The 19,683-nt window shown below is 35.3% G+C and overlaps 1 protein-coding gene across 1 annotated transcript in view; it reads right to left on the bottom strand.

The window, feature by feature from the left end:
- Position 1: 1 nt before the first annotated feature.
- Positions 2-19,683, bottom strand: part of Vacht (Vesicular acetylcholine transporter) — a 69,649-nt gene continuing 49,967 nt past the window's right edge. The window contains exons 5-11 of the mRNA XM_083103706.1: positions 5,994-6,166; positions 4,741-4,921; positions 4,330-4,504; positions 2,806-3,035; positions 987-1,198; positions 657-779; positions 2-417 (exon numbers count right to left, since the gene is read on the bottom strand). Of these exons, the coding sequence (XP_082959832.1) occupies positions 48-417; positions 657-779; positions 987-1,198; positions 2,806-3,035; positions 4,330-4,504; positions 4,741-4,921; positions 5,994-6,166 (1,464 nt within the window). The 3' untranslated portion in view covers positions 2-47. The remainder of the gene's footprint in view (positions 418-656; positions 780-986; positions 1,199-2,805; positions 3,036-4,329; positions 4,505-4,740; positions 4,922-5,993; positions 6,167-19,683) is intronic.

Here is a 19,683-nt window from a genome sequence, read left to right as displayed (position 1 = left end):
TACAAAATATATAATATATAACTCATGTATAAATAAAATTTATTTATTTATAAAATGCAATTAGCGTGGCAGGATAAGGCAATAACGAAGCTAAAAAGTAAAATAAATAAACGCATTCCGCTCGACCTTGTCGCAACTCTGTCGAGTCTACTCGAGTTGTGTGTTTTACACGACACGAGAATCGCATAAGAAAAATGCCAAGTTTCAGTTACACTGTAAATGGTGAACTGAACTCTTTTGGGACTCCCGTCAACGGCGTTGTTGGACTGACTCGTTTGACCGTGAGGATCACCCTGACACATGGCCTTCGCCCACGCGAGGGCTTCCGGACTGGCTGCTCGGATGCAGTCCACTCGACCTAACGCGAACCTTCGGATGCTAGCGCTCTCGTAAGTGGCCACTAATTTCCCATGGAGTCTGCAAACATCCCAAGATCGTTCCGATGAGATCAGCAAGAGCTCGAAATTTAATTTGTCGATGCTTTGATTCTTCATCGAATTATTCTCGATAGATTTTTCATTGTTTGATGTAATAATAGAAGGGAAAAATAAAAGATTTTTGCCATCAAAAGGTTATCAAAAAATAAAAGATGAAAAAAATTCAATAATATGAATTAAATTTAAAGAGGACAACTCCATCAATTCTAGATATTTTACCTGAAATACGTCAGCTGAAGCGCCAATTGTATATACGCATCGGGACTAACTCTGCATGACTTTATGAAGTCTTTGGAATAATCTTCGAACCATAAAATACAAAGATCCAAATCTTCGACCAGCCTAAACATAAAAATATTATTTCTGATTGTGGATACAAATTTAGGCACAGGAGCTTTTCTTTTACAGGACGATCAACTACGCAAGATGTTGCGCTATAAATCAGAGATTAAAGATTTTTCCGAGTCGATTTTTCTTTAACAATTTTTTCCACGAATTTGATTTGCTATAAAGAAAAATAAAGCCTTCGATCTTCTTCCGAGTACTCACGCATCAAAGTTTATCATAGCTTCTCTGATGTCGTTCAGACTTTGCTCGGTGAGGCACCACTCCAGTTTTTCGGGTGCCGGAAGATGCGAGGGTACTAGATTCTCATCCGGTGGTGACATAGAGTCCACTTTCTCGGTCAAGTCCTCGAAAGCTTTGAAGATGGCCGATGCCTCACCAGCGGAATGCTCGTACGTCAATCCCCACATTCCATCCTGCGTTGTAAAGATGTATGAAAAAATCATAGACCAGTAGCTATTACTAGAATAACAAGATCCATTTAAAAACTCTTTTTTAAACTCTAGAAACTACGAATAACTTTCATTAAATAATAATATTATTGTCAATTGATTTGGAAATATATAAAATACATAAGATTCTAATTCAAGTAAACCATGAGAAAATGATTTAAAAAATGTTTGCAAGTAAAAAAATGCTAATTATATTTAAATAAATATATAATACAAAAATAAATGTATTAAATATATAATTAAAATTTATAATTCATCTATTACCATTTACGTATACACATATTATTACACAAAAACTCAATTATTATATCAACAAATATTAATATATGATTTCATTAATAAATAATAAATAATATTAATATCTACATACATGACTAAAATGAAAAATTAAACTATCTCATTTACATTAATTTACACAATTTATACAATTTACAAACCTACATAATTTGATCATTGCAGATATATACATATGTATATAGACTATAATTATAGACACAGAAGCTGTAAATACCGTATCTCTAGCACGACAAATTAATTATTCCATCATAAATAGCATAATATGAAATTGGGTTGAATTATATCGCTATTTTCGTTCCTCAAGCACAAATATCGCGATAAGAAAAGACTAAAAGATATTTCATCGCACAGGATATGAAAGCGCGGTGTCGTAAGTCGCAGATTCACGAATAACGATTTCGCCCGTGAACCCTGACACCAATCATATCGAAAGGTAGTCTTGGAAACGGTGAAAGTGATAAGTTCAATTTGACCGAGGGGGATCCGCATCCGCGGAAAATACATAGGTATCCACCGCGAGTCGTTAGCTGCATTTGATTGAGGATTCGCGAAGGATTGCGAATGGCGCTATTTTATGCGTACCGGGTATATTATTCGCGCCGCATTGCGTATTTCCTGTTTACATCTGGTTGAACACACGTTCACCCTTGTGCACGTTAATGTATTGCATTAATCAGGAGCTCGATTTCCCGTATAATCGAATGTCGATCTTTAATGTTGCATACACAGAAAAAAAGGACATTCTTGTTTTGAAAATATATTTAATTTTAACATGGAAATCTTGAAATTAAATTATATTACGTTAATTAAAGAAAAATATAATTGCTTGAATAATTGCTTACTTGAATGAAGCCATTTTATATAGTTCAATCGAGAAAAATATATTCTTATGATTTAAGATTTAATTGTCTTGAATGGAAAAGAAACAATGTTAGATCGAAAGTAGCATTTTTAAATCAAAGATTATAATTTTTTTAAAGAATTAAATAATAGAATTAAATAGTAGAATTAAATAGTAGAATTAAATAATTATATATTCTTGAGATGACAATTACAATATTAAAATAAGACTATAATATTGTTGAAATTTAAAATTATTAAATTCTTCTAAGGAGATTATAAATTGTTGCGTATATACGAAACAATGAATGCGTTAGTTTAAGTATATAAGTTTTGATTTGACACTTATTTTTTTCTGTGTACGTTAATTAATGTTATGATTGCATTTAATTACGTTTATTTAAATTTGACCGTTAAATTAAACGCATACATACCTTGCCGAGAATAGCGTGGAAGGTCTTGTCGAACCAACGATTCGCGCCCAAGTGTCGGGACCCTCCGCCGTGAAGAGCGTGATGAAGCACGTTCGCGTAATCTCGATCGCCGATCCATCGGTCCTCCTTCTTCATGGGATTGTTAAACGTGGTTGGCAGCACATCGTCGTCGATGCAAACGACGCATAGACAGCGCTCCAACAGCTCCAGATTGTGACGATTGCGCTCGTCTAGAAGTCGTTTGTAGTGTCTCTCGTTAATTCCGATAATAATCAGCTACAATAATATGGGGATTTTCGCACCGAGTCTAACATTGTTATGTTCTGTTATAATGTTTATGTGTGTAGCATAGGTATGTAGTAATGATGAAGTAACAGTACACTGCAGCTGCGATAGGAATCAAACTGGAAAGAAATAATTGCAATTTATTTTCAAAAATATTTGGAAAACAATTTTTTTCCTATGATTTTTTTTCATTTAAAAATTAGAGAGATTTTTCACACAAATTAAATTTGAAATCGATTTAAGATACACATCCATGATTTATATATTGTAAGGATTTTTATTAATTTCGCTGTGATATATCGCTGTGATATATTCACGCATATAGACAACAAAAATCGCTTTTTTTTATCTCGAAATGAGAAAGACAACAACTGGAGTTACGTAACGCAGTTTAAATAGTTTAATTAATTTTAGTATGCGTTATCGTGCGAAACATCAGCACATTTGCGCTGGCGAGATCTGTCATAACACGGGAAACTCGGAGAATATTTTTACTTTAACGAGACCTCTCTACAATCTCTCTGTTTCGTTATCTATCCGCGATTTTCTCGCCGTTAATTAATCAATGCATGTCGCCGTTAACTCGTTATTGCCAGCCGTTCATTCGATTTGTAGGAGTAGGTAGATAGATAGGTCGTAGGTTCCCGTTGAGCAAGGTCGGATTAGAGAGTTAATGGGAATATTGCGAATATTGGTGAAGCGGAGAACGCGGGTGGATAATTATGGCAAGAGGGTAGACACGTGGCAACGAGGGTCGTCTAAAGACACAACTAGGCTAATATTTTTTGGGTAACTGGATCATCACGTTCCTCTTTAAAACGAGGATAAATCGTAATACAGAAAATAATTTTCGCGAATTTAAATTGATTACCTGACATTGAGATTGAGTTATTCTAATTTTATTTTTTATAAAAAATTAGATATCATGTATATAATTCAATAAAGTTTTACTTTCTTTGTAGATTAAATAAAAAATAGTAAAAGCAATATATTAAGAAAATTAAGGAATTGTGAAATAAAAGATCTCTTACTTTTCTTGAAAAACTGAAAAGTCACATGAGAGATTTTGCTTCAATTAACTTATTTTAATATTAAGTAATAGCCAGTTTTGGAATTTTTGACAATTTTTTGCGGTTTTTTTAGAATTTATTAGCGTAAGAAGAAAGGGCTTAAAGTAGGATGTTCTCTTCGCGAATTGGGTGATCGTGTTTAATCGACATTTTTAAATATTACACGCACTTTTTATCAACTCCTCCCGCGCCTTCGCCCAGGCTGGTCGTTTCGCGGTCGTGAGAATTCCAACGGGCGGTGTTCTGGGATCGGCCTTAGTCTCCATGATCTTTAATAATTGTTGGACCAATTCGACTTCGGTGATACGACCTCGATCGGACGCTCTTACCGGCACACTATAAAACTACAACAAAATGATTGAAGTGGCATCACGCATAAAATACATGTATTTATTCTCTTGATATCGTATTCCTTGATAAATATTACATCGATGTTGCGAATTAAACAGTTGAGTTTTTAACTAAATAAACATGAAATAGTACGTGAAATATAATCGATAAATGAAATTCTTGAAATACTAAGAGCGAGATTTCATGCGCATTAATTACAACATTGTTCAACTTTGATTCACGTCGTTACCTGATTGTGATGCGCGATAATAATATGGTCGCCGGAGGACGCTCTATCCAGGATAATTTGCTCGTCGACGTTCACACCGGGTCGCCGATAAATCCGGAACATTTGATAATGCTGCGCCATGCAGAGCGGTTGCATGGTTTTACCGTCCTTGGACTTCACACGTTCAACTTCCAATCCAGATCTATTCAAAGTTTAAAGCTCATTTTTTTTGCATCGTGGTATTTTATTTTGCACGTTCCTTTTTGTCATATAAGTAAGATAAAATAGCCTTTTAATCAAAATATGAAGAACAGAAGCGTATAAAAATGCTCATAAAGATGTAAATATTGTTGATTTTGAAATTCTTAATCAGAAGAAAAATCAATCTTAATTAATAATATTAATAACTTAATATTTAATATTATATGTCAATATTAAATTATTTTATTTAATATATTTTAATACTAAATTACTATTCATATTAAATTACTAATATTTAATATTAAATTACTGATTAATATTTAAAAAATTCTTATATTAATTATTATTAAAAATTGAATTGAGACATTTGCACATTCGCGATGGTAAAAATCTTACATAATAAAAATAGTGAGGTTTGGAAAATCCGAAATCATACAGGAGCAGGATCAATTTCCACAAGAATGCATATCTCCTCTTCTTCGCGAGACGAGACGGGCTATTAAGAAGACCGACGGCGGCCTCCCGCGAATTTGCGTTAGTTTTTGAAAGAAAGGACTCTCTACGCGCAGCCCCGGCTTATTCCCGTCCGGATGCAGGATACCGTGGATCCTTTGAGCCGCGCTCCACGCGCGGAGCGGGAACGTCCGCTCATTCTCGTCGCGACTCCCTTTCCTCTTTATGCTCGCTTTCTATGGATCTTACGGTCCGGATTTCCTCGCAGACGTACGCCCTCTCTCTAAATTGATTTCAGTGCGGCTTCTTTTTGTCCCCAACAAGACGACGACGATGAGTCGATTGGCACGTCGCGTCTCATCATGTCGCTTTCTCGCGTCAATCGCGATTATCTTAAGACGCTCTTTTCGATTTTAATAACGATCATCCTGAATGTATCATTCGAAATGAAACAATAGTGTTTGCAGAAAAATAATCATACCAAAGATGATCGAAAATGTATCATTGGAAATGAAGTTGAAGAAAACACCGCTATATCTAACGAAATTTTGTTTCAGGAACTCCTTCATCTTGGATCATCGGAGAGAAAGAACAAAGCTGCTGGAGAATTGGAGCATTACCTGTCGAGTAATTCCTGATAATTAAGCAGCTCGGAGAGAAATCGCGCGAGAAATACCGCGGCTTCCTGTTGGTTTGCAAATCTCTTCGGCTTCGCGGCCACGCCGGGGTTGCTGTTGATCGGCAGAGCCAGTGGAATGGACATGTACATGTCATTTAGCCACCAATCTGTCGCCTGCAAACGAATCAATATATGTCAATAAATATATAAATCTTTATGCACACATTGCGCAAATAATAATTATAAATTGTAATCGAACGAACGTAATTATTGCAAATTATAATTACAAAGGGAAGATTATTAATTGCTGGTTATAATTCAAAATTATATAACAGTCTTCGATTTATGTGATGGGTAATAACAATCGTTACGTTATAACGCGCAGTGAAGTATCGCGAGGTTGTAGTATTGCATAATAATAATTACGTTAATTACTCGAAATGACGCCGCGCGACGTTGCGTGAAAGTATCCGGAAGTGGTTATACCACTCGAAATAAAACAAATTAGAAAAGAGATGCGCGTCGGGGAAATCGCATCAGTAGTAGTCACGAGTGTAATTATTTGACCGACAATGATCTGAAATGTGAAGTGCGAGAAAGACGCTAATATATCAAAGATTTGCACTTCCCGGAGATAAATCACTCATTCGGACAAAATATTGCACGCAATTTTTATCAAAATCCACACAAAGGCAACTTTATATAATAATAATAATATATATGCTATGTGTTTCTTAGAGGCAAGAAAGTCAGCGACATATTTTAAATCTTGCATCTCCGACATTTCTTCCGTTGTAAATTACATCATAAGCACGAGATTTAATTTCGATTTCCTGCATTTTTTTAATTGCGTGTAATTTGTCGCGTAATTTAACGTCGCTTTAACGTCGCGACGTCGTTTTTCATATTCGGTAATCGGGGATTAGCCCCGGCGCGTCATTAAATGCGGATTAAACAATCGAATTTTGTCGTTGCCTTCATTTTCGGTCGCGTGATTTAAAGTCGCTCGCTCTAAAAGGGGAAAAGTCTCTTCAAAATCATATTCAAAGAATGTTTTTAAAAATCATAGCACACATAAATCATAGCATCTAAATAGATTTTTTATTATATTAATATATGTAAAGTGTAGCAGAGAATGAACTAAAACTTTCTAGGAATGAACTAAAAATTAAAAAGCTAATCCTTAGAGAGATTTTAAAATATTTTACAGAATTATATTCTCTCTGAATAATTTTTATAATTTCTATCTTGTTTCTCTTTTCTCTTTAGAATCTCTTGGAAGAAAAGTACTTTATTGAAATATCTTTTGATCATTCAACTTTAATCACCTTAAAAACGTGGGAATTCCCAGAACGACATTCTTTAATATCTCGCTCGTTTTAATACGCTAAGTGTTTAATACTCTTATTCAACATTGTCATATCATTTAAAACTCGCATATATGTATGTATGTATTACGGGAAATACACGAGTGCGAAGTTTGTTACTTAATACTACGTATATAGATTATATTTTGTCGCTTATCCGCGTTTTGCGAAATGTTTGAGATAGCTTCTATTTATTTTATGATTCATTCGCAGACTTTCTCGCATAACGAGATAGTCGAGAAGATACAAATATAGGAATATGTATTATCGCCGCGTCAAGAAGAATGTTTTCCGCAACATCTGTCTCTCTCGCACGAGAAACTTATAGTAGAACGTACCCCGTTTATTTACGAGGAAAATATGCACGTCCGCGGACAGTTTTGCGTCAACGTTTCATAATACGAAATCGTATTCAATATCACGACAAAGTAAAATATAAATAGGGAGTTTAACTCTCATAGAGAGGCGTTTCTATTTAATTCAAAGTCAATTTTGGAAATAATAAATTTTTGAAAAACAAGCAATCTTTTCGAAGAATCAATTACTATACAAAACATTGGATGCCAAAAGCTTGCGATAAAAATGAAGCCCTCCTTTTTGGTCGATAAAAAATTTACTCCAGATCAAAGAGTTCAATAATGATAGAGAAATATTCAGTAGCGGAATATCCCATATGATCGGACCGTATATTTTAATGCTGGTCATGTCACGCGCAATAATTGTATCATCCCTCGAAGCGGAGTTTCTTCTTTCTCACGATTCCAGGTCAGTGTAACGAATCGAGAAGCTCGCATGCATGTTTCACGAAGTCCGTCCCCTACGTCGATATAATGTATCAGGTGCTCCGTGCTTTCGAATCGTTTATAGATAGAACTTACGAGCCCGACTTACCTCGTATTCGCAGAATAGAGGCTATATTTGACCAAAGATGACACCGTTTCAACGGGCAGAAACGTCGACGGAGATTCTTTTTTTAGATTGCCGATATAATTTCGGTGATCCAGAGCGAACAACGGCATCGCGCATGGATGAGAACTTTCTTTTTTCCGCAGACCGCGGATTTTTGTTCTCTAAAATCTAGTTTCTCGGTAACTTTTTTTTTTTAAATTCAATGAAATGTCTAATAGAATTTTTTTCGATGATGTTTCCGCAAAAAACATAGAAATCGACGAAAATTACGCGATTAAGATTGCAGTAAGATTGCGAGAATATGATCACGATTTAAATGGAGACGTGAATCTGCATGTACTTTGAATTGCCGTCGTAATTGACCGCGTGGAAACAATATTTTTTACAGAATGTACCTCAAACACTCCTATTTTCTGTTTATTAAAAAATGGCGTTTCGTGCAGAAATTAATGATCCGTAATTGTTGTGACATTTAAGTTCGACGTATATAAGTACTATAGGTATCATTATACCTCGCGTGCGTTGAACATTAAAAAGAAGCTGAGCGGGTGAGTATCGCTCTTCTGCATTATTCATTTCTTCATCAATATAACAATTATTAGGCCCTGCTTAACTCAATAATAATCTCTCATTTTCTAGTTTCCCATTTAATAGAACTTTAAAATCCGTGTCGTTTAATATCGGTTAAATCTTACTCGATACTTTACGTTAATAGAAATTTTATTTAACAGAGCAAACAATTCATTAAATAAAAGCTCTTTTTTATTTTACCAAGAAGATTTTTTATACATCGCGTTGCATAATTTTTTGGAAATCTCATTTTGCTTAAAAAGTAAACGTTGCTCTTCTTTAAAATCTGTGTCGTTTAAAATCGGCTAAATTTTACTCGATACTTTGACTTTAGGCTAATAGAAATTTTATTTAACAGAGCAAACAATTCAATAAATAAAATCTCTTTCTTTTTTCTTCTGCCAAGAAGATTTCTTGCATTACATAACTTTTTGAAAATTTTAATTTGATTAAAAAATAAAAACATGATTTGTGATTCGATTAATTTATACTCGAGTATGATAAACGCTGCTCTTCTGCTCGGATGCGCATCTCTGCTACGAATCCGAGTTACGCAAAGCGAGATGTGCAACGCATCGTGAGCGCAAATCGGTTCACGCCAAGGGAGCTCGTCTCGCATAGTCGATCCATTGGACAAGACTTGTTCGACCAAAGAGAGCCGGCGACTTTGACTGCCGATCGCGGAGCCGAGCAGCTTCTTCAGGCATGGCTGAATATGTTTCGACAACGCGTTGCGCCACGTGGATTCACATGTGCAACACGCTGCGCAACGTTGTGCATATGCGAGGATGCACGCGAGCAAACAACGCAAATCCATCTTCAGCGCGGATGCACCAAAATTTGTCGTTAGATATTTTATTTATTTCAAGCTATTTATAATTGAGAGATACATAGAGAAAAAAATTTTTGACAAATTTTAAAATTGAAAAAAATTTTGCGAGCATGCATAATAGGATTTTTTTTCAAACTTTAAATTAAATAAATTATTTCATTAAATTTGTCCCCCGAGAGGGCGATTAAAATTAAAAGTAAAAAGAAGGAAGAATTAGATTAGCTAAATAAATAAAATTAAATTCTATATCCTTCAATTTCTAGAATTTACAAAAAATTATGTCAGTTTAATCTTTTTAATTAAATTAATTTATACAGAAATATTGAATGAATTATTGCACAGAAATATTAAATTTTTTACTATGCATGTGAAGTTACGTTATGAATAAATCACTGTCTTTAGTTTGCTTTCAATTCAACAAGTCAATTATAATAATAAGCAGTGCATTTATTATATATATAAAAATATGAAATTGCACGTTTCCACAGCAATAGCTGTTGTAACACCAGACTGTAATAACACATGGAATTCTTATTTCAAAACTGAGCGGCTTCTGTCAACTGCTACTTATCCAGGTTTACGGGTTAACGAACGTCTATCTCTTAATAAATCGCGTAAATGAACACGTTAGGCGATTCGCGTGTGTAATAATCGCGCTGCTTAACTAATTACCTTAACAACATGTAACTGCGTACTTGAAAAGACACTCGGCGGCATTATGAACGTCTTGCGTCACTCAGACCCACGTGTTCACCGCATCTTCGCGCATGTATGCGTAATTAGTGCTCTCGCAAAAGGATAGGCACAGCGGTAAGTATCCCATTGACGTGAGATAAAGAGTCTCGAAGAGAGCTTGATTCGTTTCACGATACCGAGAGCGTTCACACGTCGTCGTCGGAGATCTGCGAAAGCGGATTCGTCTGCAATCTTCCTCGCAATCACGCGAACAATTACCAGATGCTTAAGTAATTTTGCTCTTGCACCTCGTGAACTCTCTCTAACGCGTTCCCTAATTGAAGATCTCAAACATTAGATACGAAAACTCGTATATATCTACAATAAAACACACATTTAATACAAGCAGTTAGGAAAATAGGAACATTTGATACATTGTCAAAAGTTAACACAATTTTTATTAAAAATATAAACAAATTTTACATTTTTGAAAACGTAATAAAAATATGAACGTAAATAAAAATATGATCAATTAATGAAGGAATGAAAAATAAGTCATAGGAATAGAATAAATAATTAAATTTTATTCGATTAAAATTTCACGCTCGTATGTATCAGTGAAAAAAGACCTCCAAGATCGGGCAACGTCTCTGCTCGCGGCGCATGAATAAATGTTTGCGAAATAAGTTGACGTTTGACGTTTCGCGAACACGCCGCTCTTCGCGGATTAATGAGACACGTAGGCGCACGTGATCGGTATAGTCGCAGCATCATCGTGGAATATGGAAGATCCGATCAGAATCGTCGCATCTACGATACACATTTCACTATAAAACCTAAACGCTAATTTTAATCTGCAGCGTAAGCTTCGAATGGCGATAACTTTAATAAATGTTACGTCAAAACAATCGATATGACGCGCATCTGTTTAAATAATAAAAGTCTAGTCCTGAGGGAGTAGTGTAATAATTTATGCGAGCCTTTTCATATATACACATTTATTATTTATTATGATATATTTATATTTTTTACTAGGTCGATATAGTGCAATTCTGATATCTTTTCGAATCAATCATTCAACTGATGAATGCTGATGTAGGTGATGGTAAACTGAACGCTTATTCTTACCAAGGAAAATTAACCGCAAGCTATATACATACAATGACGCGCGCATTCATCATTCTGATTCTTCGCTGTTTATCGCGCGGTGCATTTCGCGAAGTAAAATCCTCCAGATTGCGCAGGACTCCTACACGTCGGATATCGCGTGTCCGCTCTCCGCAATAACTCTACGATACACGAAACGTTAACGAGCAGAATTACGAGAACAGATCTACGTCGTCGTTCTCGATGAGGAAACAAACTGATGCAATAACGTTTCAATGCATCATTTGTTGGGCGATCACGCTGCTTATTCGTTATTCACCGCACCTAGACACGGAATATATAGGATAAGATAGTTTCACGGGTTCGCTAAAAAAACTTTCTTCACGAATTCCTAAGAATTCCTGGTCTGTTTTATAGTTAAAAAATTCCCAGGAAAATTTATTATCAAGATAGCGATATTATCAAGATAGCTTTATAGCGAGAAAATATAAAAGAGTTCTCGGGAACTAACGGTGGATGATAAGCTTTTATAATTATGTAGCTGTAACGTTAAAGATGAAAAAAATTATTCTCTCTCTCTCTCTCTTTTTAATTATGATTAAGAGATAAGTTTCTTTTCTAGTAGCCTCCAAGTAATATATTCCAGCGTAAAATAAAAAAATTATTAATGGCAACGCGCGGGAAGAAATATATAAAGATTCTATCAATCCTTGATTAAAATTGCAGAAGAGCGATGCATAATTTCGCGGAATGAATTCTAACGATCACTTTTGCTCCACTTATCTTTAGCAACGTGTGAAACACACCTACATCGCACACACGGGACTGTATCAACATTATTAATCGTCGTCGATGTCGCGGGGGACGCACGGTGTATAATCGAATAATTCTCGTCGAGAATTCGGTTTCATCCCGGGAACGAGTTGGGGGACGACGACGATTTGTTCTGTCTATAGCAAGAATGACGGATGGCGGTGACGGAGCTAATTTCGCGGTCGTCCCGGTTACCGCGAACTTTCGTCCGTAATCGTTACATCGTTCTTAGGTTCCGTCGTCCTTGTCCTCCGTATCTTATCCGATGTCTGCTTCATCTATGATTGACACGCGACAAATCGAGCTATCAAATCAAATTGCGAGGAATTTCAAAAGTGTTTTATCCAATGTAATTTTAAAATTAACTCCTTTAACTAGAAATACTTTGATTGGACAAAAATTGATATTATTAATTGATATTAAGATCGATTTGAATAAAATAAGAACGATTTATCGATATCCAAGAACCCTATTCCTTGTGCTATCGCGGTGATATCCTGTCGGCCCGTCTGGTTTAATTATGCGACAGATTGAGTCGTTAAACTTAGTTATAAAGAATTTCAAAAATGATATTATTTAATTTAATTTAAAGATTAACTTTTTTAAATATCAATATGAAGTATAATTATAAAGAATTTCAAAAATGACATTTAATTTAATTTAAAGATTAACTTTTTTAAGTATAAATATTTTGATTGGCAATATTGAGATCTAGTATTATATATAAGATCGATATTTGAAAGTTTTTCTTGCTGTGAAAATAAACTTAGAACAATTTATCGGTGTTCGTATATAGCCTTGAGCACTCATGTCGCGACGATAAAACAGTACATAATGATATGTAATAACACTATCAGATAATGGTCCCCGTGTAACGGTTACGGTTGTAATGTCTCCCTTTTGTTATGCTATGTAATCGAAAGGTGTTCCATGGAAGCCTCGCGAGATTATAGGAATCAAACTGTGTTCGTTGCGAAATGCAGATCAGGAATCGCTGGGAATTTACATCGCCTGTCATAGCGGATCGTCGAAGCGTGATTCGCGTCTGCAACTAGTAGAAGAAGCCGCAGAATTAAAAGGATTAATATGATTTTACAATATCCGCTACGCAAAATTGCACAGAAAAAAAGGACATTCTTGTTTTAAAAATATATTTAGTTTTAACATGGAAATCTTGAAATGAGATTATATTGCGTTAATTAAAGAAAAATATAATTGCTTGAATAATTGTTTACTTGAATGAAGCCATTTTATATAGTTCAATCGAGAAAAATATATTCTTATAATTTAAGATTTAATTTTCTTGAATGGAAAGGAAACAATGTTAGATGGAAAATAACATTTTTAAATTAAAGATTATAATTTTCTTAAAGTAGAATTAAATAATTATATATTCTTAAGGTGACAATTACAATATTAAGATAAGACAATAATATTGTTGAAATTTAAAATTATTAAATTCTTCTAAGAAGATTATAAATTGTTGCGTATATATGAAACAACGAACGCGTTAGTTTAAGTATACAAGTTTTGATTTGACACTTAATTTTTTTCTGTGTGGCGGAGAGTAACCTCGCGAAATTTGTACAGCGTTTTCGAAATCCCGAAGGATCGCGAGACGGACGCTCTTTCGGGAGACATCAATCCCGTCGCTCTATTGAGGCTCGGCATTCCGGGAGGGGGTGTCGAGTTACGGAGATTTCAACAGAAGCCGAAACACGAGGCGAGCGAACGAGCGAGCGAGCGAGTCGCGAGCTCTCGAATTCTCTCGACGCCCTTTTGATTTGTTCGAACCTACCTCTCCCTCTCGTCCTCCTCCGGATTCTCGTCCTCCGCTCTGGTCGGCGCAAACGCGGCGTTATCGACCTCGTCAGCCCGTGTCAGGGATAAAACTCAACCGTCCGCGTGTGTCTGACACGTGTGTGTCCGGCGGTGTCTCGTCGACGTGGTTTGCATGCTTCGCGTCGCGACCGTGAATGCCGTAAAAGTTAATTATTAATTCGCGTTACGATCTATTAGGCATTCTTGAAATACTTTCACCTCTAATATAATATTCGTGTACATTAATTGCTCTTCGATTAATAGCGATTAATAGCGCGATAAATAATACAATGAAAAAGTTACACAGGGTGTTTCTTAATAAGCGCGGAAAAATTTTAGGAAATGATTCTTTGTCGAAAATTAAGGAGGGTTTTTCATGTAAACATATACTTCTACATCCCTCCCTGTGGAGTTACACTTCTTCAAAAATGGGGGTAAAAATTAGGCTTGTACTTTTTTCTCAAATTTGGAACAAGTTAAAGAAATGAAATTAGGTGGATATTTTCTACTAGTAAAAAGATTAATTATTAATATTTTTTTCAGCCTCCCGTATTGTAACTAGCAATCCCTATTCAATTTTTTATTAAAAATTTTTAATGTTTATATTAAAAGCCCATCTGAAAAGAATCATCTCTTAAAATTTTTCGCACTTATTAAGAAACACCCTGTATATAATATATTCTTTACACGCGCAATATGATATTGTATGTATGTAAAATATGTCGGAGTCAATTTTAATTACTTTCAGTTACTTCCACGCATATTTATGCAATTAGTATCTAATAATTACATATGAAAATAATTAACATATTGCGCTTGGCAGCCTCGCATGCATTCACATAGAATTAAAACATTTATTTTGCATAATCACTAAACGTTATATCCTTTTGAATTATTAAATATTGTATGATAATTTCATTTTTCTTGCTATACATGTGTGTGCTAATTACATACATATGAAAGAAATTAATATATTTTTTGTCTCGCCTATATGACGAAAATTTGGCGAGATTCCGGTAGGCTCCCTCGTCGAGAAACTGCTCGTATTTCAGACAACTTGCACTGCGATTGTACACGGTGTGTATCGAGTTTCCCGTTTAATGCGATACTTCATTAACTACGGTGAAAACGCGCTTCGTCTCGGGTCAAGAGAGCCTACAACGCTCTCGAATCGATAGATCGTTCTTGCTTCTTCCCCTCACGTGTGTAACCCCATCGCGTGATTCGCGGTGAATTAGAAAAGACGAAGATGTATAAAAAACACGTTCATATGTACAATCGATTCGGACACAACTTTGCTCCCCTTGTATATCTTCAGGTTGAAAGCTACACATATTAAGATTAATATAATTCTAGATTTTTAAGGACGTTTTATTTGCATGACCCTGCGATTTTTCCCAATGAAATCTTGATGTCTCGTTTCGAAGTGCGAATATTTCAGATTTATGTTGAAAGTAACATATCATTAACAAAGCAAGCATTCATATATCCACTATTTGCAGTTATATTCTTATAAAACTTTTAATGCAAATTCTGAAATTTTTATTCGCACACGAAGAGCGCGATCGATGTCAGCGTGAAAAGAGAATCAGGCTATATTTAGCGTTAAATGTGTCGTGAAAGAGCATGGCCCGTAATATCTGTTCATCAAACTTTCAGAGCTCTTTAACACCGATGCGCAGCGACGTCGATTACAATTAGAAATGGACGTTTGAAAGAGCGTTATATTTTGAGAAGAGTATTTCTCGCGTCGAGAAAGAGCGAAATATCGCAGACGCAAATTTCTAGGGGGATTCTAGTCGCGATTTCTGTGTCGCCTACACAGAAAAAAGGACATTCTTGTTTTGAAAATATATTTAGTTTTAACATGGAAATCTTGAAATGAGATTACATTGCGTTAATTAAAGAAAAATATAATTGCTTGAATAATTGCTCACTTGAATGAAGCCATTTTATATAATTCAATCAAGAAAAATATATTCTTATGATTTAAGAGTTAATTTTCTTGAATGGAAAAGAAACAATGTTAGATAGAAAATAACATTTTTAAATCAAAGATTATAATTTTCTTAAAGTAGAATTAAATAATTATATATTCTTAAGGTGACAATTACAATATTAAAATAAGATTGTAATATTGTTGAAATTTAAAATTATTAAATTCTTCTAAGAAGATTATAAATTGTTGCGTATATACAAAACAATGAACGCGTTAGTTTAAGTATATAAATTTTGATTTGACACTTATTTTTTTCTGTGTACGAGCAATTTTCGCTCGCGACTCCATCATATCCATTTCGAGACATACTTGATACGCATCGCATAACATTGCATTATAATTTTGTAATACGGTGCAGTTCGCAATTAGAATGCAATTGGAAATTGGATATCTCGCGATGCGCCATAGACGTATAGCGATTGCGCAAAAGCCTAGATCGAATCATTTCGACACGCATAAACGCAGATACGGTCCGGATAATGTTAATTTTATTGGCCGCATTCCCCGGTCGCAGCTCGCAATTACGCCGGAGAAAAGCCGGTCGGAGGGCGACTCTAACGCCGATAGTTAATTACACTGTTATCCGTCGTGTTCGTTCTATTACATCCGTCCGTACGCGCGATATTAATTCATAAATCTGTTTGTTCAGACATCGGTTAATCCTATGATATCGGTGATAGCCGCGCGAACGTTTGTACTTTATTACTCGATTATGATTGGACGTAGGAAAGATTATTTTGTAATTATGCTGCCAATGAATTTGTTTTAATTTGCCATTAACATTCTCGTTACATATCGATATTATCGAATTATAGGACGAAACGTTGTCGATATAAATTCCATCTATTTTCCATCAACATTTTCCATTAGCAATTTTACAAGACATTTTAATCGACATATTTATATATCCTTCTATCCCCTGTCAGAGCTTGAAATTAATTGCAAGATTAAATTTTACTCGACTTTAGAATTTAAATTTCTTGACGTATGTTTACGTTGTATATTTTACTGTTCAATAAAGCGACGTATGAAAAATTAGCTGATTTAAAAATGTTCAAAACGTTTACACGCATTCGTATTCTTCTGGAAAAATAATTTGTATAAAATGTCAAACTGTTATCGTGACAAGCAAATATTTTGTAAAAATTAATGTGGATGAAAATGAAATGTTGCATGATGTGCGTAGTATTTTCTAAAATGTGTTTTACTCACTAGGATAATATAACCGCGTATGCTTTCTTACTTGATGAAACGAATAATGGGCTTTCGTTTTCTTATTCAGACACTTAACGTTACACCTATAGGTCGACATGCGGATATAACGCATATACATCACCAAACACATCTGAATGCACATTAAGAATTATTGAGAAAGTGCTAATTACGTGGGAAACGTTTTGTCGCGATGAATATAACGACGATTATGATTAGTTCCGATCTTTTGTTCGGCATGAGATAATCGGATGAGGAACTCGACTGAGTTAATTACTGCAATTTTTGTACCGAAAGAATGTAGCTTCGTTTTTTTAGCCATTAAGAGATTTTTTTGTTACATATACTTCTTTCTTTGTAGAAATAATTTAGAAAGTGATAGTTATATGATATAAAAATAACTTCTCTTTGAATATTTTTAATATTTTTAATATTAATTAAATTTATTATTAAATATTTATTATTATTAAATATTTTTAATATTAATTTATAATTTAAAATTAATATTATTAATAAAAGCTCTCTTTGATATAAATAATTTTTTGAAAAATTCTTCGATATAATATATAAAATCTTGCTCTCTCTCTCGAACGCGATAAGAAATTGAGAGTGCGTATATAATTTTTTTTCTGCACAAACGTATCTCGTTCACGAGAGATTCGCGGGATCTCGCGTTTGCGGGCGAAAAGCGGAATCGATCCCGGCTGTAGGAATAGGAAGCCAGATTGCGGAGACCTCGACGAGGAGACTTCGACGGATCGCGCGCTCGGGGGAATCCGTTGATCCGCGAGGAAAACGGGATCAGGAAGTTCCTCGCGACCGCGGGATTAACTAAGCGTACGTTCTCAATCTTGGTACGAGCCCCCCGCGGCCTTAGAAAATCTCGAATTAATTTTCCCCCCATTTTCCGTCTCCTCTTCCCGCAGCATCGTTCATCACGTTTCTTTTTTTTGCACGCGAGGAAAAAGAAGAATGCATAAAAGAGGGGAAGCGGAGGAGGTAGGGCTTTTGTTGGACACTTTGAGGATTTGTGGAAATTCCCGTATCAGATCCTTGCATAAGCTCGATCTGTAACTTTCGCAATCGCAAACTTTGCAAGTTTTTTCTAATAAGCTTTTTTACGCGTTTATATCCTTCGTTGTGTCACTGTTGTATAAAGATGATTTATATCCTTAAATCATCCAGAAAAGATTGAGAAAATATCGATATTAAATTTGCTCACGTTTGCAAATTTAGAAGCCACCTCTTCATTCTCTCTCGATTTTGCAAGTCTTGCGAAAGAATTGCTTCAGTCTTCCCATCATGCAGATGGTGTAGTAATATCAGACGTGAACGTGATGCAAAAATGGATACTTGGCACTTGCAACCGTATCATCATGGGAATGTAATGTAAAAATCATACGTCAGTGTCAACATAAATAAAAAATGAGGCAAAATTCTCTCAAGAAGCTAGTACTATTCGATTTCAGGTTTTGTTTGCTCGAGCACACGATATCAAATGAAAAATACATTTAGATAAGAAGGCACGCGATCTCTGAGAGAGAGAGAGAATATATATTTATACCCACACCAAACAGATGTATCTCTCATCCAGCTGATGCTGCGGACAAATGACATTTCGATCCGGAATCGCGAGATGGAAGCGGTCCGGTTGACGAGGAGGTCGGTCGATGCGAATCGATCCGGCTCTCTTTAAGCGGGTCGTAACCTCTAGCAAGTCCGGCCTTTGGGACGAGGTCGCGGTGACCCAAATCGGGAGCCTTACCTCGCCTTACCTGCCTGCGTGCTATGGCCGCCTCCGGTGCTCTCCTGCCTGCAATCGTTACCCCGGATTCTGCGCACTCTCATCGCACCATCGAGGACACCTTTACGAGACGAGCCTCCGCCGCGCATCATCATAGATTCTCTCTCTTTCTCTTTCTCTCGGGTTCAATCCTTCGTTCCTTTACCTTCCCGCGGACGATAACACGCATCTTTGCGCGTTTTAGTCGTGAATTGGAATAGCAACGGAATAATGAACCGATAAAACTCAAAGTTATACGTGAAAACTTGAAGAGCAACTTTGAAGATCAATGCAATATTATTTTATTTGTTCCTTACGTCTTTAATAGTCTTATTAAAAAGAATGTTTGATTTTAGAGAAAGAAGATATAATCTAAATTAATCTAAATTAAATTTGGAAATAAATAGTAATTACAAAAAGTTTTACCTTGAAATTTTTGATTTTAATTTTTATATAAAATTATTACAATTCTAGATTCTTTCCTTTCTATAAAAATGAATCTCTCGCATCTCTCTGCGACTTCGATAAATGGATTCACCGAGAAACAACTTTACAACTTACAATTAGCATAATCCCGTTTTATGTTCAACATGCATAAGCTTT

Source organism: Camponotus vicinus, unplaced genomic scaffold (genome assembly GCF_025532165.1).
Source record: "Camponotus vicinus isolate PSW18456_S1 unplaced genomic scaffold, iyCamVici1.0 SCAF_7, whole genome shotgun sequence".
Lineage (NCBI taxonomy): Eukaryota > Metazoa > Arthropoda > Insecta > Hymenoptera > Formicidae > Camponotus > Camponotus vicinus.
This window is presented reverse-complemented; position numbering and strand designations above follow the sequence as displayed.